Below are 25369 nucleotides of genomic sequence, written 5' to 3' on the forward strand. Positions count from 1 at the left end.
CAAGTTGCCAGCCCTTCTAGTGTTTTGGCAGAATATCTCACGTGACGCTACAGCATAACCGTGTTGGTCAGTTGTTTTTCAACCAACGAATTTCAAAACCGAGGAGCGCGGCGGCACATGAAGAATCAAATTGCAAAGAGAGAAAAAAAAAAAAAAAGAATGGTCAAAAATGTACAACACCCGGGGTTCGCTGGTCGTCACCGAACCAACTACTAATCTGGCGCTCAAGTGGTTTTCAATCGGAGATCGGACGGGATCCAGAATTTTCACTCGGCTATGGTCGTACATGCTAGAAGAATGAGCTCGTTTATCTTGTAAACGGTATTGAAAAGATGTTTGAGCCTCTTCTCAGGCCACGGCCTACTTCTAAGCCCTCAAGAGACCTGGGGACTAAACTGGAAGTCCAAGAGACTCGCTTCTTAAAATCATGGAACCTACCTTGTATCCTCGAGCCTAGAGAACGATGGGCCATGGTCTCACGATGCCATCTTCAATTGAAGTCACCCTACAGCTCGGGCGACTCGAAGAATGAGGTGTCTGCGGACTTGGAAATACTTTAATTGATCCCTAGCTACGGGAAGTCCGAGGACAACATCATCGACGCGGCTGGCTTTGGTTCTAGATGGGTCGTGCAGAGGGGCATGTGGGCGCACACACCCAAAACCGATGGCTTTCGGAAATGATGGATGACAGATCTCGATGCAGACGTTTGCTCCTCGTGCCTGTCTAACCATGCTGGGACTTGGGGCGAGGCGTTCGGGCTGCTACGATTGGGATGGTGCTGCAAGCCAAGGCAACATACTCCATTATTTTGGTGGCGGGGTGAAGAGAAAAAGGATAAAAAAAAGCATGAATAACTAATAGAAGAATGGGATGACAGCCGTCCGACGAAATTGTTACACGGACCTCCTCGTCTTTCGATTTACGGCATCGAGCTGTGTCATGCCCGTTTATGTGTGAGGGCACGGGAGGCGTGAAATTTAGGATACGAGAGAGAAGAAAAAAGCCTGAATCGTGATGGCGAGCGCATCGAGATGTTTGGTATCGCTTGGCTTGGAGGGCCGGTGGCGGGTGGCCAGTTGCCTATCTTTTTGTGGTTTCGAACGATCAACGATCCAGGACGTCAGGATGGCGGAGGAGCCGAGACAGGTCGCGAGTTGCCGACTGTGCTCCCTGGGCGACGTTTGCGTTGGATGTGAAGGTCTAGTTGATTCCAGTGTTGCTCAGCAATGTACAGATTAGTAATTAAATAAATGAAGGGTGTATGGGAGCGGCTGGCTGAACATGGCCAAAACTCTTGTTTTTTTGTCTTCAATTTTGCGTTTGGTTGTACGGGGTATGCGTTTGTGTTCCGTGTCACGGAGAAAAGGGTAAACCGGGTAGAAGCACAAAGCCGGGGGGACAAGGTGGTCCATGCCAGAAACTTTCGGCGGGAACGCGGCGGGCGTCCAAAAGAGCCGTCGATGAAGGTGGAAATAGTCGATCGCCGTAGCCCGGTATGGGAGGGAGGGGGTGGTGAGAAAAGAAGAGGGGTCGGCGGTCGGTCGTTTGCCTTGTCAACGGGCGACCTCGTTAGCTGCAAGGTACCAGTACGCATTCTGCCTGTAGAATTAATATTTTGCTCTGGAAAAAAAGAAGGAGGTGCTTCTCTCAAGTTTTTGCTGTTATAGGTACATACCTGTTAGTTTGTGTGGTTAGCTTGCGGTTAGACTCGGATTCTGGTACAACGCTGAATGTCGCATGATGTCAGGACGGATGTGGTGGAAGCGCTAGAGATCAGTGAGTCAATCCTAGGTTACCGAGGAAAAAAGGTGAACTGTTACATACATAGCGGCCGCTGAAACGTGTTAAAAAAAATAGTAGTCAATATCAATGTGATGTGAACACGGCGACGGACGGTACAACGACTTGAGGAGGAGTCAAGGGCAAGCTGCTTACAAAGCGCAAAGTACTGATAATGTTTAATAATTATGCAAGATGCGAACCTGTAGGCGTTGTACTCTGTGAGGGCCGACTTGCATGAGTACCTATGTGGTGGTATCGACTGACTCAACAGTCAACACTAGAGAGAGGCATGCATAATGTCAGAAAGCCGGTAGTGCACATCGAACATTAAACATGTCACTTTTTCTTTTCATGCAGGTTGCGCGTGGCCAATAAGAACAGAAGGGCGTGGCTAAAATGTGGCGATTCAACAAAGGTTGCGACGGGTCATGAGCAGCAACATGAGGCCATTCAGCCGCTAAAATAACGGTTGAAGGGGGAGCCCAAGAGCCGTTGGGATTGACTAAAACGTTAGTGAGTTAAAACCGTGCTGGTACGAGGTGAGGGTCGGAGGGGTGCGGGACGAGAAGGGGGCGGCGAGATGGATGCTTTTGGCATCATGCCAAACTACTACTACGGTGCGGTTGTAGTTATTTACCATGGAGTCCTTGACTGTAATGTGAGCGAGCGACCAGAGGCGAAAGATGCTATGATGAGTGGGCAAGCTGTTTTCATCCTGCAGTCTCTCCAACTTGTCGCTGGACTCGGTAACTAACTGCTACGCCAGTATGACGGATAATTACGACAACGAATTACTGGTACGTTAGCTGAGCACACACGCCCTCGACACTGCGCACACACCCCTGAGCCTCGGGGACACAGAGCGGGGGCACCATTTCACGAATCACCATGGCACTTCTCGATGTCCACGCCAAATGCTCGATCCGAGAGGCACCAGTGGATGGGCACGGCAGACAACTAGTGCCACTTTTTGCTGGGGGTTTTCATTTTTTCATGGCTTCCGTGGTCATGCCAAAGACGAACCCTCTCTTTCATCACCCAATTCTTGATGAATGTCGTGTTTTTCATCCCCCTGTGGTTGACTCGTTGGTACCCTGAAAACGAAAAGCCCTGGGTGAGACTTTTTGCCCCCCCCCTCTCTCTGGCGCACTCACACACCCACTCTCTCAACTCACTCACGCCATCTCGCTTCGCACATGCATACCGAGTTGACATGTGCCTGAATTCTTCTTGGCTTCTTGTCGGCAACGTGTAGCACCAGGCATGCAGTTCGCCTGCGCTGCGTCTTTTCGAGAGGTGGGCTCACCAGCTGCCTAATTAGCCCCGCGACATCGAGATCGCGGTCATTGTAGAACCGGCCACCACCCTCCTTTTAGTTACCTCACAAAGGCCTGCCAATGACAAGACGTCTTGTTTGTTGTTTTTGCCCAAAAAATAGGGCAAATGACCCGACCAAGCTAATACCTGCCACATCACTATAAACTGCTTCCGGATACTTGGGAGCCTGAAAGAAGGAAGAAAAAATCAACCGCTGGCGCGGCTCAACAGCCTAGTTATCAACTGCTTTACTTATTGCCGAAGCGTGAGAGAATAGATGTGATATGCAAGTACTTTCGCCATTTCCGTTCTGCTGCAACACTACGTTATCATGATGAAATTCATCGCCGATCACGGATCGTCAGCTCCTACTTTCCAGCAGAGTACACTACGTGTCTCACTCCCCGAGGTCGCTTCCTCGTTTCTTTTTTTCTTTCTTTCTTTTTTCTTTCGAGCCGGGCCGCACCGCGTGGGTGGTGCTTGTGAGACAAGACAATGGCGCGACTCTGGTTCAACGATTGACATGTGCAGCTTTATTAATTACTACCGGTGTCGAGCTCTTCCGCCGTCAGCAAGCCTGCAGTCAAGCCAAATGCAGGCAAGATGAAGTGGAAAAAAATCGGAATTGTAGCTGCCTTGAGGCGGTCCGACGTCCTAACCTAATAACGATGCCTCAAGACATACCGCGGGTTCGGCATGTTCTAGCTTTTCACCATGCCACTGATAATTATTAACTAGCAGCTACTGGCAAAAGCCATGTCTGACAAGGGGCCCAGTCGCGGGTGTGTGGTCATCGACGATGGCCTGGCGCGTGCTGCTTTATTATCCGTCCTAGAAGACAATTTGGCAGCTTGGTATTCTGTAACTAGCGGAACAGGTGAGCCTCGCACAAAGATGGCGAGAAGGAGGGGGGCAACGGTGAAGCTGAATTATCCATCTGTGCATTGTTTGCGCATGTCATTCTGAGCCGCAACTGGGTGACACGGCCATTTTCGTCGGCGTCATTTGCATTACCTTTGCCACCACAGGGCACAGATGCTTTTTGTTAGGCGTCGTCATAGGTAAAGCTCTGGCGACGGTTTCTCAAGTTCGGGTGCCCGAGATGATATCCTGTCATGCCTGAAAGTCTTCTCCTGCTTGAAGCCTACTCACTGCTTGCCTGTGCCTGCTTTGTCCGTGATGCCACGAGGTGCTGCTTCGGCAATGGGGTCGTGCCATGACCCAGATTGACGTCCTCTTGTGATTTGCTGGCTTCACCGGGGCTGGCTCCGTGAGTGCGTCGTTCGTTAGCCGTTATTAGCTCAGGGCGCCAACAGCGTCGTGTGGGGGGTTTGTGGGTTGGGGCGGGGGGAGGCGCTGTTGCTCCGGCTTACGGTATTGGCGGTGATGTCTCTCTCTATCTTGTTGTCAGTAACTAGGTAACTACTTGTAGTTATTAGTTAGACTATCAACTGTGGATTGGTTGTTCAATACACAGCTAGTTAGACAGAGTGTTTAGCTCGTTATTCTTGGTCTTTACTTGCATGACCGCCGCTGGCTCATTTATTTCGACGTTGGTTTTCCCGTCATTCTCGTTCTCTTTGACTCTTATACTTTTGCTTTTCTTTACGTGCTGGCCCTCTGATCGCTCACTTTTCAGGCACGATAAGCAGCTCTAGAATACAAGGCGAATGCCGTTCATGTTAAAAATAATAAATAAATAAATAAATATCCAGTTACGAGTTTCTTTGTGGGTGTTCTCCATTGTGCTCTGTATGTATATGCGCACCAACTCACTAGTTAGACCAACGGAAACGGAAACTGGAGCTGCACGGGAATGCGGACGTTGTGAGCAACACGTCCGGAATAAAAAGGTTAGTAACAACATTGGGGGGTGTTGTTATTAACATGTCTTCGTCCGCTATTTATCTGCAATTGCAATACTGATAGAGAGATGGCACCATACACTGACCAGGACGTCTCAGACGCTGGGGTTGGTTTTATCCAAGCAGGCAGACGCGAGGCCACCAGCGTTGGAGCCTTGCAGTCGAATAGCATGGCCAAGAGCCAATATGCTGATAGGGCTTGCAGTAAGAATGGCTGCATTTTATGTTACTTGAGTGCAGCAACAGAAGAGGTAGCTAGAGTGAAACGGCTGTACCAATTAGTTACGTAGTAAGTGTTACTTCCGGGTAGGTATCGGGTGAGGTAGTGGCAGCCCACTCTGAAGCTGGAGACAGACGTAGCAAAGAGCGCCTTTCTTTTTTCTGTTCCTTTTGCAATTGTGGTCTGGACGGTTGAATGGAAAAGAACATGTTATTTTAGAGGTAGACTTGCCTCGCATTGCAGATTCGCTAAGCAAACGCCTTGCCAGCTGCCATGATAACATGACTGGCCGCAACAAACGGGCTTGGTAGGCAACGAAACTTGCAGCTGGCCGCTGGCTGGCAACTGGCAAACGCAGAAACGCAGGTACATACTGACACCCGCTCACTACACACACCCCTCCTCCTTCTTCCGCCCCCCTTTCTAGCTTCCACCAACCTTCCAATCATGCCGCCCGCTCAACTGGGACAACTGGGACTGGCCACAGCTCATGGAGCTAAGCAGGCTTGACCAGTAGGCTAGCGGCTACAGGGGCAGGCTACCCTCCAGGTAACAGTAACTAACAGTCGAGCTTCCCAGAGGTCTACAGGTCTACAACCGCTTGAACGCTTCTACCACCCGTTGCCTGCTGGGCCAGCCAGGCCTCCCTCTGGCCTCGTCCTCGTCGCCGGCTTCTGCTCTTCCCACCAACTCGGCGTCCAACGTCGTCTTTTCCCTTTCTTCCAATTGCCCGCCGTCTCTTTTCATCTTCATCCTCCATCCGCCATCTCCCGCTGCCCGACTCCTTGCCATTGCGCATCCCGCCCTCTCAACCATCACCGACTCTCTTGATGCCCGTCGTTTCTCCACCAAGCACCCGACTTTCTCACAATCCGGCTCTCGTCTCTTTCCCAGAACCGAAATCTCGATTGTCTCGCCCAAATTGCTGTCTACTCTCTGCGCACTCTCCACACACCACACCAGCCTGAGATCGCCAGTGCTCAACTGCGTCACACTTACCATAACTTTCCCACTAGCAACCTCCAAAAACGGGCTCCCACTAAATAACCACCACACCCGCACCCGCCAGCTAACGCGCGCGCCCTGTCCTCGATTTCATATTCACTATCATTACACCACAACAGCGACTCACGTCTCTCAACTCACTCCCCGCTCTCTCATTCATTATCCCTGGCTCTCACTCACCTCCGCTTACTCTTCATCCTCATCGACGTCGCCTCTCATCGCCAACTTCCCTTCGTCATCTTTACGACCGTTCTCAACGCATTCTTGACGTCATTTCACTCGAACCAACCGTGCGTGCCTCACACTGATCATCAAACGGCCACCAGCGCTCGCCTCCAACCAACAATTCTTGCCACAAGGGCGCTCCATTGTCGCCTGCCTCGGATCCATTACTGACAATCGTGTACATATCTCAAGCCATTAAACGCGCCTCACCCACCCCTCAACCCTCCAACAACATATGCACCCACTCTGCACTGCTTTTGTCCATATCGTTATTTTGCCTCTAAATGCCGGCCATTGATATATCATCTCTACAACAACCTCTCAACATAGATCCCACGATCTGGTGAAGGACGAGCACCCTTTCTGCTACCCATACTCAATAAATCGACTGCATGCCTCGACGGCTCGAGTCCGTTTTTGCCGAGCTGGGCCTCGCCCAATACCTCGATGCATTTGTCGATCAAGGTTTTGACTCCTGGGAGACCATTCTTGACATCCAAGAGTCTGACCTCGATGCACTTGGTGTCAAGCTCGGCCATCGACGAAAACTTCAAAGGCGTATTGCCAATGCTAGGGGGATCGCCCCTAGTGTCTCTCTTGTCTCTACGCTGAAGTCTGGGGCGGAGGATGCCAGGCAGCAACAGCTCAGACGGGAGTGTGCGACACGCTCCGAGGCCGGTTCCGAGCCAACCAGCGGCGTAACCAAGAGAAAATATCGGCGTCATCCAAAGGTACGTGTCTGGCCAACCTTCCCTGTATGTTTGCCGTCTAACTTGTCGCAGTCGGATGAAAACGCCCCCGAGAGGCCTCCTTCCGCCTATGTTCTGTTTTCAAATAGTATGCCTTGCCCCATCGTCGTTACACTATCGTTCACTAACCACATGTTCTGCAGAAATGAGAGAAGATCTAAAGAGCCACAACCTCTCCTTTACAGAAATTGCTAAACTTGTTGGAGAGAATTGGCAAAACCTGGACCAAGGCGAGCGAGAATTGTATGAGAACCAGGCCAATGCCGCCAAGGACAAGTATCGACGAAGCCTTACCGAATATAAAAAGACTCCAGAACACCGCAGATACGCTCAGTATCTCCAAGAGTTCAAAGACAAGCAGAACAAACACAGCCAAGGCTCGAAGGCTCACCTTTGTAAGAACCTAGCCTCACATTTTGACCTTCCACATTCATTCACTAACTCCAACACAGCGACAGACACCTCAAAAAGGCAAAAGGTTGATTCAAAGCGCGAGCCTGGTCGACTTCGGCATGACAGCAGCCATGGAAGCACTACTAGCGGCGGCACCAACGGTACACCACTGTCCAGCGCCGCCTCGGGGACAGCAAGTGGGAACAGCAGCGAAAGATTGAGAGAGAGCGAGCCGCCACCTTACCGTCGCCGCCGAGTCGATTCGATTGCTTCGATTGCCGAGTCGCAGGTATCTTCGACTGCGCCAACTGCCCTTTCGCAAAGAAATTCCCTCGATGAGAATGGCCTCTCGCCACGTAACTCTCATCTTGATGGCAATAGCCCCATTGACGGCCGACACTCGCAGCACGCTGCCATGTGGTATGATCGCTCAAATCATTCCGACTCCTCCAAGATGCCTCAGCAATTGCCATCACTCTCGGATATGCTCGACAAGGACAACCGTCAAGGCATCAGTGGACGACTCCCCCCTGCCGGCTCACCCACGATGGGTATGGGCTCACCCGTTGCCTACCCCGTGGAAGATCTAGTGAGGCGCTCAGGAGGATCAAAACTGCCCGATTCCCGTCCGACTGGCGACAGCGCGCTACCTATTCATGCGCTGCTTTCCAGCCAAGCGTCACCAAACCCGCTATACGCCAAAGCCCCTCTAAGGAGCTCTAATATGCCCCTGAGCAAGGATGCGCTTGAGCACCCTCAGGGACCGCCTGGTTATGGTATGTTGTCAACATTGCCCATAGGTCCTGCCAACTGTTACTAATGTTTCTTTCAGGATTTCTGTCCAACTCGCCAACATTTCGCCATATGAAGACGGAGCAGTCCGGAGATGGCGATGTTGTTATGACGACGGAGCGATCCCCTCCTAGCGCTGGCGAGAAGGGCCGCTTCGATGGCATGAGCGCACTGCTTCAAGCTGGCGAAATCGTTGGTCGTCGAGGTAGCCGCCGCTAAAATTGAGCATCGCTACCGATGCCCGCCACCATTTTTGTTGATCTTGACATGTACCAAGCCAACACGCCCACCATACTTGTACTGTTGAACTCGGAAGTTACGGCGTTCTTCTTTTTGATATCTTGCTGGATGCATGAATACGGAGTTTTGGTTGATACGTTTCCTTTCAGTGGATGCCCTTGCGAAAAACTTGCAGGTAGCATCTCGGCGGGCTTTGTTTTGCGTTCTCCCTTATCAACATTTTAGCGTAGAGTCCTGTTGGAAAATCTTCTCTTCTTTTTATTACTTTTGTCAATGTTGAGCACTGGGATTGGCCAATGACAATGTTTTGGGAGGAGGACTGAACCGGGAGGGAAACCGAGGGAACCTTTTCATTTCTTTCCTGTTGGCAGTGAAGCGCGAACAAGATTGAAAACATGCCGCGTCGTACCTGCGGCTAGCGGCTAGCTGCCAGCTAATGAATCTACAGAATGTATATAGCCAATCAATGACTTGAATGAACTTGCTTAGAGTCACTCGTCCTCTGAATACAAGTGTTGGTATGAGCGTTGCATTGACTAGAGCGTCACGTTACTGTCACTGGCTGGGCAATAATGCAAAACTCTGGATTGTAAAGGTTGGAATAAAACAAAATTTGCTCTCGTAACAAAAGACATTAAATGTTCGATAGATGTTCGTCACTGTACAGATGCCAGCTTCCCACCACTCCCGCGCCTGGTATAAAAAAAAGGTGTATATGATTTCGTCCCTGCGTCAACTCTCTCTCTCTCTCTTTTTTTATGTTCTCACGCCTCGCCCTCAATGACCTCCCTCAATGACCTCGGCGGTCCAGTCCTTGCGAATCTCGAGCTCTTTGAGGTCCTCGGTGGTGTTGATGATGAGGCCACGCTCGTTGGCGAGGTGGAGCAGGCTGATGAAGCAGTACGACGTGGAAATGTCATTCATGACGGGCTTGGGGTACACGCGCTGCAGGTTATTCATGACCTTGGTGAACTTGAGCGTCGGGTTCGTCGCCGCGTCCTCGGGCGGCTGCTGCGGCGGCTGCGGCTGCTGCTCGGAGAGGGAGCGGCGGCTGGCAGGTTCGGGAGGAGCCATGGCCGGTGGTGTCTGTGTGGTCATTAGTATATGTCGTTGCATGTTGGTAATTTTTTTGGGGGGGGGGGCTCGTGTGCTGTTTGTTGGCTTACCTGTAGCGCTTCAAGGCCCATGCCCTTCCAGATTTCGTCCTTTAAGCGGCGGATGTCGACCTTTTTGGCCACGCGCGCGTATTGCACATACTCCGGACGTACGCGCCTCGTTGCGGCGACGAGCGTGTCGCCAAATGCGCCCATGGGATTCGCCATGGTATCGCCGCCAAACATGGCCGTCACGCCGCCGACATTCTCCGTCATGCCCATGTCGGCCCCAGCCCCGGCTAGGTGCTCCTGAGCATCCGCAAACTCCATGTCGTCATCGTCATCATCATCGCCGCCGCCGCCGGGAAATGGTAGCGCGTCGTCTTGGAAAAAGTTGGCGTCGTAGTCGCCGCCGGGAAGCGCCGTCTCCTCGGGCGCCTTTTGCTGCGCCCAAAAGGCTTCGTCCAGCTCGCCCGCGGGCTGGTTGTCCATGTCGTTGGCAGAGCCGCCGCCAAACATGCGGCGCGCGCTCTGCGGGTTGCCGGTGCTGCGCTGGATCAGGCGCGCCTTGGGTTTGAGGAACAGGCTCAGCAGCGACTTGGAGTTGAAGTGCTTGTCGTCGGGCAGTAGGTTGCGTGATTTGGATTTCCAGTCCTTCTTGGCCAGACTAATGCTGGTGTTGCTCGCGGCTCGTGTGTAGAGGGCGTCGGTAAGGCTCGAATTGAGCGCGGAGCCAAAGTCGACTTCGAAGGGCTCCTTTTCCTTACGCTTTTTGGGCGCATCGCTACTAGGCTTATTTGTGTCTTTGATTTTGCGGATGCGCCAATGCTCGGCGCTCGTCCAGTTCTTTTGCAGCGCCTGGTCGAAGAAGCCTAGAATATCTTGGTGCATCTTCTCGGCGTTCTGGGGGTTGGATATGGAGATGACATAGTCGCCGTTCTCATCATATTCGTCCTCCTCAGCACCTTCTTCACCTGCCATGGGGTTATCGTATACACGCATTTGGGGCTGCAGCGCCGCATCTCTCGCCCACGCTTCACCACCCTCTCCAAAGGCAACATCATCGCCAATGTCAAAGCTGCCCAGGCCTAGGTCGTCATCGTCAAATCCCATGGGCGCGTCGCCGTCGATGAGCATGCCGGAGTTGTCGCCAAATGCGCCAGGCAGGCGGCCGTCTTCGTCTCCGCGCCAGTCCTCAGGGGCTTTGAGGAAGGGAATATCCATGGATCCGGAAGGGTCACCCAGCTCGAAATTCTTGAGTGAGGGACACACGTCAAAATCATCGAGCCGGCTCAAATTGGGGAAGTAGCGTTGTCGCAGACCAGTCAGGTCAATCTCAATATCTCGCGGGTCATCCTCCGGCTCAGGCTCCTCGATGCGAAGAGCCTCGACGTCACTTTGAAGTTGTGAGATTTCACTCTCTAGATTCTCCTCATCCTCATCGAGATCAACATTAACTTCCTCTTGGGCTTTATTTCCACCAGCGATACCCGGCGTGTCGGTGTCGTCACTGCTATCGAAGACGATGCGACCTTGTGAATCGATCATGAGATGGTTGAGGAGTAGGCCCTTGGCGCCGCCCTCGTCAAAGTCGGCAGACGCCTTCTTGAAGAGCGGATCGACGGAGAACTCGAGCTCAAACTTTTTGAGCTGTAGTGATGTGAAGGAGGGCGCCAGAGTGGCTTCGGATCGTTGTGACTAGAGTGTCTGGTCAGCAGGCGTGCGTCGCGCCGTCAGTTCGGCTGCGCCTTACCTTTTTCTTGGGCTTCTTCTTGACGTTACCATCTTCGTCTACTTCATCATCGCTCTCCTCACCGGTTCCACCTTCGCCGTCCGCCTTTTTCTTGCTGTTGCTGTCGGCCAAGCCACTGAGCAGCTTACCCGTCTCGGTCGCGACACTATCGACTCTGTTTGTGTAAATCTTGACGCAGCCATCCAGTGTACAACTGGCTTTCTGAAAATTGACACCGTCACCCTCTTTGAGTAGGGACATGTCGTGGAAGTAGTCGATGAGGGCAAAGTTCCAGGAGTTTGTGGCGTTGATCTTGTTATCGGTGGCCATCTTCATCCATTCCTCAAAGTTGGCAAGAATGGGAACGCGCTTGACGGGGGTGAGATTGACACCATTGATCATGATGGGGTCATCGGAAAGGTCAAGGCCACGCGAAGCACGTGGTGTGCCGGCGTTGGAACCTGGAGCTGCATTTTCAATGTCTTCGATCCCGAGGCTCGATTTGCGCGAACCGGAGGCGGCGGCCTTGAGTTGATTGATTTGCTTGTCGTGTAGGGCTTTTCGGGAATTGATGCGCTTGCCACGCTCCTCGGCATCGTCGTTGAGGGGAATCCTGTCTCGTGAGCGTCTTTTGTGAGTATTTGTTTGATGCGACGCGCGACCCCAGTGAGGGGCTAGATTGCTCTGCGACGCGAAATACTTACGAGTTGAGCGACCCCGACACGGATCTGGCGCTGCCGGAGCGCGGCATCTGGGCAACGCGAGGCATTCTGAGAGGGAGTGAGAGATTAGCCGTGGTGCAAGGTATGCCGGCCAAGAAGGGGCTCTTTGTCGCGTCTGGCCACTTGAAGTGGTTGTGGTGTTGCCTTGGGTTCCAGGCTTACCAACAAGTAAACAAAGTGCCCTTTCGGTAAGCTTCGTACACAGAGCGGAAGTGTGGCTAGTGCGTAAGAGGTGTGGCGCGCCATTATAGCCTTGGATCTCAGGCGCGAAGTCACCGTCACTCTCGTCTCAGCGGCGCCACACGTGAGTTGAGCCACAGGCAGCGCCAAGCACTGTGTTAGTTGTTAGTACAGCATGGTGGTGCCGGAGGCCGCTGGGCAGGGCACGCGAGAGGGGCCGTCTGAAGAGGTGTCCTGGAGAACGTTTTGATCTTGGCTGTCCGTGAATTTTTGATAATATATATATATATATAATGGTTGTCACTTTACAAACTATATTTCTAAAAAATCGGAGGAAAAAATCAACATCAAACTTCTGTTCAATTATGATCCCCATCCGCCTGAAGTACATACAGTACCTGCCTGGAGCTAAATATCTGCAGCCACACACCCATTTGCAAGGGCCAAAGCGCTGTAACATGGCGCCAGCTGCCCGCCACCGCCACCGGAAGAGTCCTAATTATTAAAACATCGGCTTAAATTGGACCAGTCCATCCATTACCTGATGCCAATGATCGCTCCACGACTGGCTTGCTCATCACGTCACAATCCGCGCAGCTTGAACTCTTGCATGAGAATTTGCTAGCGATACGGGGCCAGCTTCACCTGCCTCGCCGAAACCACGGGCTTGACGCATTGTGTTGTTGCATCTCTCGACTCTCCGCGTCACTGGCCCAATCCGTCACAATCCGAGATGCCGATGCCGCCACCATGGCTGCAGTCCTAGCTAGAGGCCGTCGACGCCTCAGCTCATGGCCCTTTGCCATCACGCTCCTGATCATCTCCATTCTCTCTGTATATTCGTTTTTTGTGCAAACACATCGCCGCACAGTGCCAGGAGCTCTAATCTCCGATCTCGCCCCTCACCTCGTGTCTCGGAGCGAGCACGCCGAACCGCAATGCCGAGACGTTCGCTTCGTCAAGGACCAGTGTGCCTTTGTCAAAAAATACTGCCGAGATGACGACGCCAGCCTCATATCCTACTTGGATCTTTACTACTGCAAGTTGAACCATGCCCAGCCGGTTGCCTTTGTCTTGATTGTCTTCTGGCTTGGAATGCTCTTCACCACCATCGGTATTGCTGCGAGCGACTTCTTCAGCATCAACCTCAGTACCATCGCCACCATTTTACGACTGAGCGAAAGCTTTGCCGGTGTGACATTCCTGGCCCTCGGAAATGGCTCCCCCGACGTATTCAGCACATTGGCTGCCATGGCATCTAACAGCGCTAGCATGGCTGTCGGCGAGCTGCTCGGCGCTGCCTGCTTCATCAGTGGTGTCGTCGCAGGATCCATGGCTCTCGTCCGCGAATTCAAGGTCGACAGAAGGTCGTACGTGCGCGATATCTGTTTTCTCATTGTGGCTGTCATTTTCACCATGATCTTCCTATCCGACGGAAGTCTGCATTTCTGGGAGTGTTGGGCCATGATTGCTTTTTACTTGCTATATGTGGCTACCGTTGTTGGCTGGCACTGGTATTTCTCTCGCAGAAAACTTCAGCTTCGTCGAGAAGGTGAAGCTCGCAGCCACTTCTACGGCTCCGCGAGCCAAGCTAGCGACGAATTGGCTGGCGAGCCATACCGCGACGATCCTGACGACCCTGACCGCACCCATGGCGCCCAAGAGCAACACAGACCTGACATCTCTACATTAGAAGCGGGCCCTCGCATTGAACTCGAGGGAGATGATTGGGAAGAGGCCGTCGACGAGCAGGCTCAAGACCATGAGAGAATGGTGGCTGCAGAAGTATCTCGAAGCATGCGTGTGTTGCGAACGAATCGACCCCGGAGGAATACCAAGACACCCATTAGACCCAGTCTTGTCGGCGCTTTAGAATTTCGATCTGCCCTGGCTCAATTGCAGCGTGAAAGTAACTGGCAACTTGCCAACATGCCTCGCCGCAGCCATTCCGACAACCATATTCCTCATCCACGACACCGCGGTGCCTCATTTGCCGATCTATCCGCCGTTGCTCACTCGCAACCGAATCCTCATTTCGATCCTAGTCCATATGGACGCGAGCGAGCCTTTTCAACGTCTACAGCACCGGGAGTAATCACCGAAGTAGAAGATGCGTCAAGCGACGGCGAGCCGGCGACAGAGCGATCAGGAGGCGCTACCAAAGCTCCATTGCATTCATCATCCTACACTGTCGGTGGAAATTTGGCCCCTCCTCCAAAAAACCCTCCATCGACATCAAAAAGCGCAACAATCAATGGCCAACCTGACAAGCACCTACCCGTACTTGTGGTGCGGCCACCCACACGCCAGGGCGGCCACATCGATGGCTCGGCACCAACCTCGCCATTTCCCGACTTAACCGATTCACCCATGCTTTTGACACCATCTCCGAATGCTGAGCCTAGCGAATTCATGCTTCCGTCTCCAGTTGTCGGGCGACGGGCTGAGTTGCCTGGCTCTTTGCGCGGCTGCGACTGCATTGCAGAACAGAAACCTGTCTTTTGGTGGCCATATTCCCTACTACCGCCCCCACACATTATCCTAGCTACACTATTCCCAACACTACAGGGTTGGAGCAGCAAGACGTGGTGGGACAGGTTTATCAGCACCATTTCTGCCCCCAGCATCTTTCTCCTGGTCCTGACGCTGCCTGTGGTTGAGCCGGAGGAAGACGAAGACGATCATACCGATGTGACCATAGCATCACACTCCGACCATGAGGTCCTTGTGGGTGATGTTGCTCAGTTGGCTCGGCTAAACGGCCAACGAGAAGGTACCACTGAGTGGGAAAGATATCGCGACCATGAGAGCCGAAGCAGCATCCACTCTTCTTCATGTCGCCAGTCACCGTTGTTGGCGGGTCTGACAAACGAGAATACCCTGGTCAATCCGGCGTGCGCGACCGAAGTAGCGCCTATAGCCGTCGCGAACAAAGCACTATCCGACTTTCCTTCTGCCGGCGATAGTGCCGCCGACCCTGGGACTTGGAACAGGTGGCTGGTTTGCGTGCAACTGTTTACCGGGCCGCTCTTCGGAGTTTTTATTCTGTGGGTTAACCAACTGGATGATTGGGAAAATCCCAAGAGAACTCTAGTTAAGATGGTGTTGTGTTCTTTGCTGCTGTCGCTAGTCTTGCTAGCAATACTCGTCATCGTAACGGTCGAGCATATCCGCCCCAAGCATCACTACATTTTGTGCTTTTTAGGGTTCATGATTAGCATCGCGTGGATCTCGACAATTGCCGGCGAGGTAGTTGGTGTCCTACAAACTCTGGGCGTCGTGCTGGACATCTCGGAAGCGCTCCTCGGGCTGACCATCTTCGCCGCGGGCAACAGCATTGGCGACTTGGTGGCTGACATCACTGTGGCGAGACTTGGCCACCCTGTCATGGCATTGTGAGTAGAGCAAACGAGGAAATATGAGTGCTGCGCTAATATGAACAGATCTGCATGCTTTGGTGGCCCGCTGCTGAACATTCTACTGGGCATTGGTATTGGCGGTGTCCTGATGATGATCAAAGGTGCGAACCACGAGAGAAGCAAACATCCTGATCAGCCCGTGCAGTACGGCCCGTATCCTGTCGAGATTGGTGGGACGCTGCTCGTCTCATCCGTCACACTGTTGGTTATCCTGGGGGGTTTGTTGATTGCCGTCCCGATGAACAAATGGGTGCTGAGTCGGAAAATTGGATGGGCATTGATTGCAGTGTGGTCAATCAGCACAGCCGTGAATGTAGCCATGGAGGTTAGCGGCGTTTGGGGGGGTTCCAAGAGTTGAGTGTTATTTTTTCTTCTTTTCTTCTTTACTTCTTTTGTTTCCCCGTCTTCTCTTTTTTTAAGGCATCAAGAAGCTATCATATTTTTGAATCGGCCGGCATTGATTGCCCTCGAGAACAACTCGGTTGCCGGCAAGGTGTATGTATGGAGGTACAGAACGCGTGTGCGGTGAAATGGGATGTAGCTCATGCGGAGGAAACCGAAGAACCTTGTTCATTATTTTATATAGAGAGCGATACTTGTATACTTCAGCCAACGAACATGATAATTTTTAGTTCCAATACCTGTCTTGGCTGTACGACGGGATATGGTGGGTGGCTTGGCGGGCTGAGAGCGAGATGAAGCCCTGCACTGCGCAAGGCAGGAAGTGAGTCGTCGAAAAACAAGATTGACTATTGCTTCTTCTGCCACGATGCAATTAAAAGTTGCAACTACGTACCTAGGTAGGAATTTAGTCCCCCTCAAGGCACGCCCGTGGCCGGCCACCAAAAGTAGTGGCCCAACCTGTTTGCACTCACCGCTTAGGCCCCGAAGCTACCCCTCCAAAAGGGTTGGCAGACCCAACTTGAATCCCTCCTCCCTAGGGCAAATCAGATTCACCACCTCCTCGTTCCTTGATTTCTTTTCCCGTCCTAGCTTTAAGGAAAAGCGACAGCATAGCAAGTACGCAGCCCAATCTTCTATTCGTCTATGCCCACCGCCATCGACTGACACTGACGTGCTGCAGTAGAAACACGACCCCTCTTCCCCCCCGCACCTCTCTCGAACTTTATACAATCATGGCTGATGCCACCTACCCCCTTCTCGAGGAGCGTCCTCTCAAGGACACCATCTGCCTCTTTGACGTCGATGGCACCCTGACGCCCGCCCGTCTGGTAAGCTTAGAGCTGTTCGCCGCTCCTTGTGCAATCGCACGATAAAAATAGCAGCACCTCATAGCTAACGCCTCCCTCCCGCAATCGACAGGACGCCTCTCCCGAGATCCTCGCCATCCTCCGCGCGCTGCGCCAAAAGTGCGCCATTGGTTTTGTTGGCGGCTCCGACCTCGCCAAGCAGGAGGAGCAGATCGGCGGCCCTGCCGGCGTTCCCGTCACCACGCTCTTTGATTTCTGCTTCTCCGAAAACGGCCTCACCGCGTTCAAGCTCGGTCAGGCGTTGCCGTCCAACAGCTTCATCGAGTGGATCGGCGAGGCCCAGTACAAGGAGCTGGCCAACTTTGTCCTACATTATATTGCCGATCTCGACATCCCGATTAAGCGCGGCACCTTTATCGAGTTCCGCAACGGCATGATCAACATCAGCCCCGTCGGGCGCAACGCGAGCAACAAGGAACGCAACGAGTTTGAGGCGTATGACAAGGAGGCCAAGGTGCGGGAGAAGTTTGTCGCGGTCCTCAAGGAAAAGTTTGGCCACCTCGGTCTGACGTACGTTTTCTTCCCTTTCCATTCACCATATGCGGCTGTGCTAACTCACCGCCGATAGCTTTTCCATCGGCGGACAGATCTCCTTTGATGTCTTCCCCACCGGCTGGGACAAGACTTACTGCCTCAGGCACCTCGAGAGCGAGGCCAAGAAGCCCAATGGCATCACGTACAAGAACATTCACTTCTTCGGCGACAAGACAGCCAAGGGCGGCAACGACTACGAAATCTACGAGGACCCCCGCACCATCGGCCACTCGGTCAAGGGCCCGGAGGATACCATGACCATCCTCAAGGAGGTCTTTGGCGTATAATGACGAAAAGAGGAAGTTGCATGGCAAATTGCAGGAAAATTTGCTCCCAAACCAAGGTGCAATCAACGGAGAGCTCCGAATAGTAGCCGCGAGGAATCAGGCCGGAGAAGAATTTAAACGTAGAAAAAGAACATATTACGTGATCTTATCATACATAGCCTAATCAAAGACACGATGACCACGCTATTACATTTATAATGTTGGCGAATTCTTTCAAAATCATGATGAAAATACAGATGGACCAACCTCGCAGTGCCTTATGATTTCGCTCGAACGGCCACCCACACGCCAGGGCGGCCACATGGATGGACCTACCCGGGAGGTGCCCAAGGCCCATCTAGTTTGCGTTGCGTCCACTTCTTCTGACGAAAGGTCAGAGGTAACTCTGCCACCCACCCTGACGTTTATCGCCATCCTTGACATCCTTGACAAACCCGAACGCGGTTCCAGGCGAGATCTGCTAACTATGCGCGGGGCACAGATGCGTCAAAAAAGTTCGCAGCGAGCTAGGGTCGCAAACCAAGCGGCTGGGTTTTTGACTGGAAGGTAATAGTCTGTGCCACCAACGAACGGGTCTTGGATGGGCAGTCCCCGAACGGATACTTTGTCGGCCACATGCCGATTGCAAGCGAGTGTCACAGTCGTATTGTGAGCGGGGCTGCGGTCGTGCCGAATCAGCAACGGAAAGAATTCCTTTGTTTTGGAAGGTTTTGGGCCGTGTGGCCGGCCAGGCCGCAAGTCGTATTGCTGCACGATGCTGGTTGCGGGGTTGCGCGTTCCAGCCGCATGCTCGATCGGCGTGGGCTGATTGCTGACTGCAAGCAAGCCCTGTCAGTGCGCCAGACAGTACCTATGTAGTTAGCCAGGTCGCCTTGCCCGCAGTCGATACGGCGCTTTCATTTGAGATATTGTCGAGATTCGAAAACTCAAAGCTGGAGATGGACGAATTTTGTTTTCGAGCGCCAAGCACACGTGGTCGCAACTAGTTGGGGCAGTCGACCGACAACTCATACCAACGACGACCGGACGCAATTTGTTGCCTCGAAAAAAAAATTGAAAGAAAGGGAGGAGTCTATTTTGGGCAGCCTTTGATATGACCAATTTCAGGCTGAAGACTGTAACTAGTTACCTGTGGTCCTGGCCGTGGTAACTAGTTCGTCTTGGGCTGAGTTTTGGTGAGTGTTTTGCAAAGGCCATCCATGCATGTAGTAACTCGGTAGGGTTTCTAATTCCTAGACCGAGCGAGAAATACGGCTTCGGTGTTCCTTTTGTAACCAAGACACGAAAAGGACATGCAATGCGAAAAAGCGCTCAAAAAGGCTTTGCAACTATTGGCCGCCATGCTTGGAGGCGTAGAGCTGTCGCGTGCCTCTTGGCAGTGTACTCTACGGATCATCACATCCCAAACAACCGGAGCAAAGCGGCGTTGCCAAGTAGTTACGAGGTGGCTGCCAAGTCGGTCCCTCAAAACTGTTACCGACTCCTGGCCTTGGCTATCGCGTGCGTCCTCTTGAAGATTGACTAGAGGAAAGAAGAATCGGCATTGCCAGACAAGATTACAAGAAAATGGAATAATCTCCTCGGCTCGCCCTGTTTTATCAGGCCTAGAACAAGGAAAAAAAAAAACTCGCGACGGCGACGGTCGGGCGGGGAGCGGGCTGAGTCGCGGATGCTACCAATCACAACAGGCACGCGCCTCCATGGGCGCTGTCCGAGGTCAATGGGGAAAAGACTTTTGGGACGTTTTTAGGGTCTTCGGCGAGTCCAGAGGTCCAGAGGTCTAGAGGTCCAGAGGTCCAGAGGTCTAGAGGTCCAGAGGTCTAGAGGTCCAGAGGTCCAGACGGGTCCTCTTGGCGTGAAAAGGGAAGGCGAGGAAAGAAAGAACTCTGTCTTGAGCCGTCTTGAGAGCCAAAACGGGTGCTTCCACCGATGGAGGGGTGGCTTGAAGCCGCGCAGCCGCAAAAGGATCAAAGGAGGGATCTCAACCTCTGAGGCGTCAGGGACGATCCCACGTGGGCGATCCAAGATGGATGAATGGCCCTCCTGGGGTAATAAGTGGTGCGTGCCAAGCGTTTAAGCTTAAAAAGATGTATTGGTGGCGCATCACAGTTCCACTTCCGGGCCAGTTGAGCGTGGAGTTTGTTGCAGTTTTTTGCAGTGGCCTCGCCAACCGCCACCAAGTGCCTATCGCCTCGCATGAAATCCACGAGCTGACTATTTCCTTCGGTGTCGGTTTGGTCAAAGTGGTAGGGGTCATGACAGCCTGTCATGTCGTGCACATGCGACAAACTTCTCGTTATGGGGTTCGCTATTGAAACGCCACTTGCACGCTTGACGGGTCGCTGCATGCGTGCGAGCGTGCGAGCTCCTCCCGTCGCTCGTTAAAGTTATAAAGAGAAATCACTTCCCGGAAGCGAACCTTTCTTCCGTGTCCATCAGGCTACTCGCATCCCAACCGGCTCCCAACAGTCCAGCTGCTTCCCTAGTCAGACTTGGAACCAATACACACACAACCGTCAACATGGTTCTGCACGAGTACACTTACGTCTTTGCCATTGGCACCTGCTTTGCCCTTCTCGAGGCATTCAACAACGGTGCCAGTACGTTCATGCCCCCGATCAAGCCACGCTTCGTCTTGGCAATCTCGCTAACAAACCTCTTCCCTTCTCATAGATGATGTCGCCAACGCCTGGGCCACGAGTGTGTCCTCCCGATCCATTTCCTACAGAGCCGCCATGGTTCTCTGCCTCGTCTTTGAGATGCTCGGTGCCGTCGCCGTCGGCGCCCGCAGTGCCACCACCATCAAGAACGGCATCATCCCCGTCGCTGCCTTCCAAAACGATGCCGGCGTGCAGCTTCTCGCCTTTGCCTGCGCCTCTGCTGGTGCTTCCATGTGGGTCATGTGGTGCACGCGCAACTCGGCTCACGTCTCGTCCACCTACTCTCTGATCTCGTCCCTCGCCGGTGTCGGTGTCGCGACCGTCGGCGCCGGCGGTGTCCAGTGGGGATGGAACAATGGCTCTGGTCTCGGTGCCATCTTTGCCGGTCTGGGCATGGCCCCCGCCATCGCCGCCGGCTTCGCCGCCGTCATCTTCATGCTCATCAAGCTCACCGTCCACATGCGCAAGAACCCCGTCCCCTGGGCCGTCTGGACCTCTCCCTTCTTCTTCCTCATCGCTGGTACCATCTGCACCCTGTCCATTGTCTACAAGGGCTCTCCCCGCCTCGGTCTCGCCAAGAAGCCCGCCTGGTACATCATCGCCGTTACCCTCGGCGTCGGCTTCGGTCTCTTTGTCCTGTCTGCCCTCTTCTTCGTGCCCTTTGTCCACGCCAAGGTTGTCAAGAAGGACTACAACCTGCGCTTCTGGCACGTCATCTACGGCCCCATGCTCTTCTGGCGCCCCGCGCCCGCGGATGCTGAGGAGGCCCGCGTCCCCAACTACCACGTCATCCAGACCCCCACCGCCGAGACGGAGAGCGAGACCGACGTCCGCCCTCCCAGCGACAACCTCAAGGGCCAGGAGGAAGCCGTCTTTGGCAGCAAGGAGGTCGACAGCAACAAGACCGGCCAGAAGAAGCTCATCCTCGCCGAGTGCAACCAGGAGGGTTACCAACGCCTCATGCGGGAAGCTCTCGAGGCTCACCACGCCCGTCTCCGTCAGGGTCGCGGCCCTCTTGCTTGGGCCATGCGCACCCTGCACAACAACCAGATGGGTGCCGGTTCCATCCACGAGACTGCCAACCTCATCGCTTTCTGCAAGCGCGTGCCGGCCATGATCGTCTGCGCTCTCCTCTACGGTGCTCACTATGACATCCACACTGCCCAGGTTGGTATCGAGGGAACCCCCGAGGGTCAGCGCATGGCTCGTGTCTACGACCATGCCACCAAGTACCCCAACGAAGTCGAGTACCTCTACTCCTTTGTCCAGGTCATTACCGCCTGCACCGCCTCTTTTGCTCACGGTGCCAACGATGTCGGCAACGCCGTGGGTGTCTGGGCTGTCATGTACGCTGCTTGGTCTACCGGCAAGGCTGCCGGCGCCAAGGCCCCCGTTCCTCTGTGGCAGATTGCCGTCATGGCTCTCACCATTTGCTTCGGTTTCATCACCTACGGTTACAACATCATGAAGGGTAAGCTCACCGTTCTCTTTCCTTAACCCAGTCAATCATACTAACTCGTTTACTAGTCATGGGCAACAAGATTACCTACCACTCTCCCAGCCGTGGTTCCTCCATGGAACTGGGCGCTGCCATTACCGTCCTCATCTTTTCTCAGTACTCCCTCCCCGTCTCCACGTCCATGTGCATCACCGGTGCCACGGTCGGTGTCGGTCTGTGCAACGGCACCCTCAAGGCCGTTAACTGGAAGCGTGTCTTCCTCCTGGTTTTCTCGTGGATCATGACGATCCCCATTGCCGGTCTCATTGGTGGCTGCACCATGGCTATTCTGCTCAACGCTCCCCACTTTGGCGCCTCCCGGTAAAGAGTTGATGAGGATGCCGGCTTCGCTGGTTACATTGTACATGGAGTTTTGCATTTTGTTCAATACCACAAAAAGATTGGAATAGACTTACATAAAGTACACGCGTAATATTATATGCTTTTTTCTTTTTTTCAAGATTGCTGCCTCACCTGCCCACGTTGACGACTACAATGTACTGCAACACGTTTTTTTTTGCATCTTGTCTACTACGACAGAATTATTGATTAGACTCACATCACTATACTACTATCATCTGCCTTGACTTATTAATAATTAAGACCGCTCCTCCATCTGCCCACGCTGACGATCCATCTGCGCCGCCACCTTCTTCTTCAACGGCGGAACGGCATTGACCAGTCTCAGCCCGGTACGCATGGCCATCATGGCCAACCAGCCCGTGATGCCCGGTTTGTAAATCGCATCGTCCTTGTTGAACCTCTCGAGCGACTGTTCCACCCTATCCCAGGCATAGCCGTGCATCTCCTTCTCGTACGCCGCGACGGCCTCCACGACGGCGACCTCGCCGCGCGCGGCGCGCGCCAGCTGCTCGCCGAGGATGCGTGCGTCCAGCAGCGCCGTGTTGGCGCCGACGCCGAGCCCCGGGGTCATGGTGTGGATGGCGTCGCCGAGCAGCGCGACGTTGCTGCTCGGCCACGGCGGCAGGCGCTCTGTGGTGCGGATGTCGAGGGCGAAGCAGGTGCGCGGGTCGGCCAGCGCAAACAGCCGGCGCAGGTGCGGGTGCCACGCGGCGGTGCGCCGCAGCAGCAGGGCGTGCAGCGCGTCGCCGTCCAGGGCGAGCACGTCGGCCGGCAGCTGGTCGCGGTGCGCGCCAAAGCCCAGCAGGATGTAGTCGCGCGTGTTGTCAAACTGGGCGCCGGGCCAGGCGGCGAGCAGGGCGGCGTCGGTGCCGCCGACGCTCCCCGGGGTCGGCGCCGGCGCGTGCTCGGCGTCCCAGGGAAACTCCATGACGTGAAGGATGGTGCTGTCGCCGCGCGGCGCCTGCACCATGGTGACGCCGCGCAGCATCCGCGGCGTCAGCAGCGCGCGCGTCTCCTCGGTAAGCGGGGCCTTGGTGCCGAGCCCGCACAGGCCGGACGACTTGAGGACGGCGTGCGGGAGGTACTGCCTGCGGGTCGGCGAGTTGGTGCCCTCGGCGCCGACGAGCACGTCGCCGACGGCGACGCTGCCGTCCGCAAAGTGCGCCGTCACCGTGCCGTCCTCGTCGTCGCTGCTGCGCTCATAGTGCGTGAAGCGGCAGTCGAAGCGCACGCGGTCCTCGAGACCCGTGAGGAGCAGCTGCCGGAGCGTCATGCGGCTGACCGAGTACTCGGCGGCGACGCCGTCGGCCGAGGCGCGGGCGAAGCCGTCGATGCTGAGCAGCTCCCGCAGCTGCTCGGTGACCATGTTGAAGCAGTCCGGGGCGGCGGCGGCGGTGCGCTGGAAGAGCGTGAAGAGGGCGGGGGTGACGCAGGCGGCGAGGCTGCGCGCGCCCTCGGGCGAGATGCCGACGCGGTACCCCTGCAGCCCGTCGCGGCGCGTGCGGTCCCGCTCAAAGACGGTGACGGAGACGTCGGCGTGCGAGTTGACGAGGGCGTGTGCGAGGGCGAGACCGCCGGTGCCGGCGCCGATGATGAGGACGCGGAGTGTCATGTGTGGGCAGTGGTGGGTGGAGACTGTGTGTTGGAAAGGGTTTTGGATTTTTTGCGGAAGAAATGGGTTTGGCGAAGAGAGTTGGAGAAGAGACCAAGAGGAAACAATTTATACATTTTTGGCAGGAATACTTGTCGTCGTGTTGACGACTTGTCGACTGTCTGGACTTGGAGGAAGCTCATCGACGCTAAATCGCAAAGCTAACCCAAAAGAGGTTCTCATGCATCTCCACCCATTTGTCGCAAATCCTCAGCCCTACGTAATCCTTTTCCCACCTTGGTCTCTCTCTCCTTTTTCTTTCTTTCTGCCAACACGTGCCTTTCAAAAGAAAGAAAAAAAAATTCAATTTTTTTTTCTTACTGCCCAACAGCTGCCGAGTCACCACCCTTCCCCGGCCCGCTGCCACCCGGCGCACGTTTGACGCACACGCACACGCACACGCATAAGAATAGGCAACGGCTGCAAGCCTGCCCAACCGTGTTCCCCTTGCGAATGGCGCAAATGTGTCACGACATGGAGCCGTGTCTCAGCCTCATTTGCTCTTTATTGGCGTCTGAGTGGTAGAGTGAGTGTAATTTGTTTGTCGGACCAATACAGCCGTTGCATACCGTGGTACCTGGCAGTGGCCCGGTCGGGCCATATTGCGCTTTTTGCATGACGCCAAGTCAGCATTTGACAGGTGAAAATCTCTTGTTTGACGACAGCAAGGAGAGAAAAAAAAAAAAAAAAAAAAGAAAAGAAGGGCTTCCGGAGCCATGTTTACGCGCCTCACCAAAAGCACCGCCCTGAAAAGTTTTCTTCTCCCGTCTTTGTGGTCGAGTTGCACGGCGTCGGGCGTTGGGTTGTACAGTACGTATAAGTAGGCGACGGCGGGACTATACCGAGGGGGAGGAGAGAGGAAATGCGAGTAGACAGCGAGACGAGAAATATATCAAAATTGATCAAGATTATTCCAACTTCAAAACAATCTCAAGAAACAGGGTAACAAGTACGTGCCGATACATTCACCGCCATCAAACTCTGACCACCACACCGATACTAACTCATACCACCAGTACCAACCGAGTACATCGTAAACGACGCCACAAGTCATGTCGGCCGAGCAGAGCCAGCTTGCCGCGCTCACTGCCCAGATTGTGCAGATGCACCAAGAGATGGAATACTGGACGCGGCAGCTGCAACACGCCCAGACGCAGCTGCAAGCGGCACAGTTCCGCTCCGGCCAGTACACCCGGCACGGTCAGAATCCCGACCCCTTCATCGTCGTCGCCGTCAATAACCACAGCGTGGCGTGCAACCAGATACAGCAAAACATGGCCGTCCTGCTCAACAGAAAGGCAGCTGCCGAGGTCGAGCACGCGCGACTATCGCGGCTCGTCACAAGACGAGGATTCTAGGGCAAGGGG

The 25369-nt window shown here is 54.1% G+C and overlaps 7 protein-coding genes across 7 annotated transcripts; 5 read left to right on the forward strand and 2 right to left on the reverse strand.

Moving 5' to 3' along the window:
* Positions 1-6809: 6809 nt before the first annotated feature.
* On the forward strand, positions 6810-8570 carry CCM_01555 (High mobility group, superfamily; the record flags this gene model as incomplete). Its single annotated transcript, XM_006666711.1, has 5 exons — positions 6810-7148; positions 7200-7254; positions 7310-7561; positions 7619-8335; positions 8392-8570. The coding sequence occupies 5 exons, from the start codon at positions 6810-6812 to the stop codon at positions 8568-8570; spliced, it is 1542 nt and encodes a 513-aa protein (XP_006666774.1).
* Positions 8571-9368: 798 nt separating this feature from the next.
* Positions 9369-12186, reverse strand: CCM_01556 (condensin complex component cnd2; the record flags this gene model as incomplete). The annotated part of the gene is made up of 4 exons (XM_006666712.1): positions 9369-9677; positions 9758-11383; positions 11439-12045; positions 12122-12186. The coding sequence occupies 4 exons, from the start codon at positions 12184-12186 to the stop codon at positions 9369-9371; spliced, it is 2607 nt and encodes an 868-aa protein (XP_006666775.1).
* Positions 12187-13069: 883 nt separating this feature from the next.
* Positions 13070-16096, forward strand: CCM_01557 (sodium/calcium exchanger protein; the record flags this gene model as incomplete). The annotated part of the gene is made up of 2 exons (XM_006666713.1): positions 13070-15714; positions 15763-16096. The coding sequence occupies 2 exons, from the start codon at positions 13070-13072 to the stop codon at positions 16094-16096; spliced, it is 2979 nt and encodes a 992-aa protein (XP_006666776.1).
* A 778-nt stretch (positions 16097-16874) lies between these two features.
* Positions 16875-17830, forward strand: CCM_01558 (phosphomannomutase; the record flags this gene model as incomplete). Its single annotated transcript, XM_006666714.1, has 3 exons — positions 16875-16970; positions 17035-17519; positions 17578-17830. 3 exons carry the CDS (start codon positions 16875-16877, stop codon positions 17828-17830), a joined length of 834 nt encoding a protein of 277 aa, XP_006666777.1.
* A 2521-nt stretch (positions 17831-20351) lies between these two features.
* CCM_01559 (sodium/phosphate symporter, putative) lies at positions 20352-22313 on the forward strand (the record flags this gene model as incomplete). The annotated part of the gene is made up of 3 exons (XM_006666715.1): positions 20352-20430; positions 20504-21961; positions 22018-22313. The coding sequence occupies 3 exons, from the start codon at positions 20352-20354 to the stop codon at positions 22311-22313; spliced, it is 1833 nt and encodes a 610-aa protein (XP_006666778.1).
* A 273-nt stretch (positions 22314-22586) lies between these two features.
* CCM_01560 (FAD-dependent monooxygenase) lies at positions 22587-23963 on the reverse strand (the record flags this gene model as incomplete). Its single annotated transcript, XM_006666716.1, has 1 exon — positions 22587-23963. One exon carries the CDS (start codon positions 23961-23963, stop codon positions 22587-22589), a length of 1377 nt encoding a protein of 458 aa, XP_006666779.1.
* A 1091-nt stretch (positions 23964-25054) lies between these two features.
* Positions 25055-25360, forward strand: CCM_01561 (uncharacterized protein; the record flags this gene model as incomplete). The annotated part of the gene is made up of 1 exon (XM_006666717.1): positions 25055-25360. One exon carries the CDS (start codon positions 25055-25057, stop codon positions 25358-25360), a length of 306 nt encoding a protein of 101 aa, XP_006666780.1.
* Between the last annotated feature and the right edge of the window lie 9 nt (positions 25361-25369).

This window comes from Cordyceps militaris, assembly GCF_000225605.1.
Source record: "Cordyceps militaris CM01 unplaced genomic scaffold CCM_S00001, whole genome shotgun sequence".
Lineage (NCBI taxonomy): Eukaryota > Fungi > Ascomycota > Sordariomycetes > Hypocreales > Cordycipitaceae > Cordyceps > Cordyceps militaris.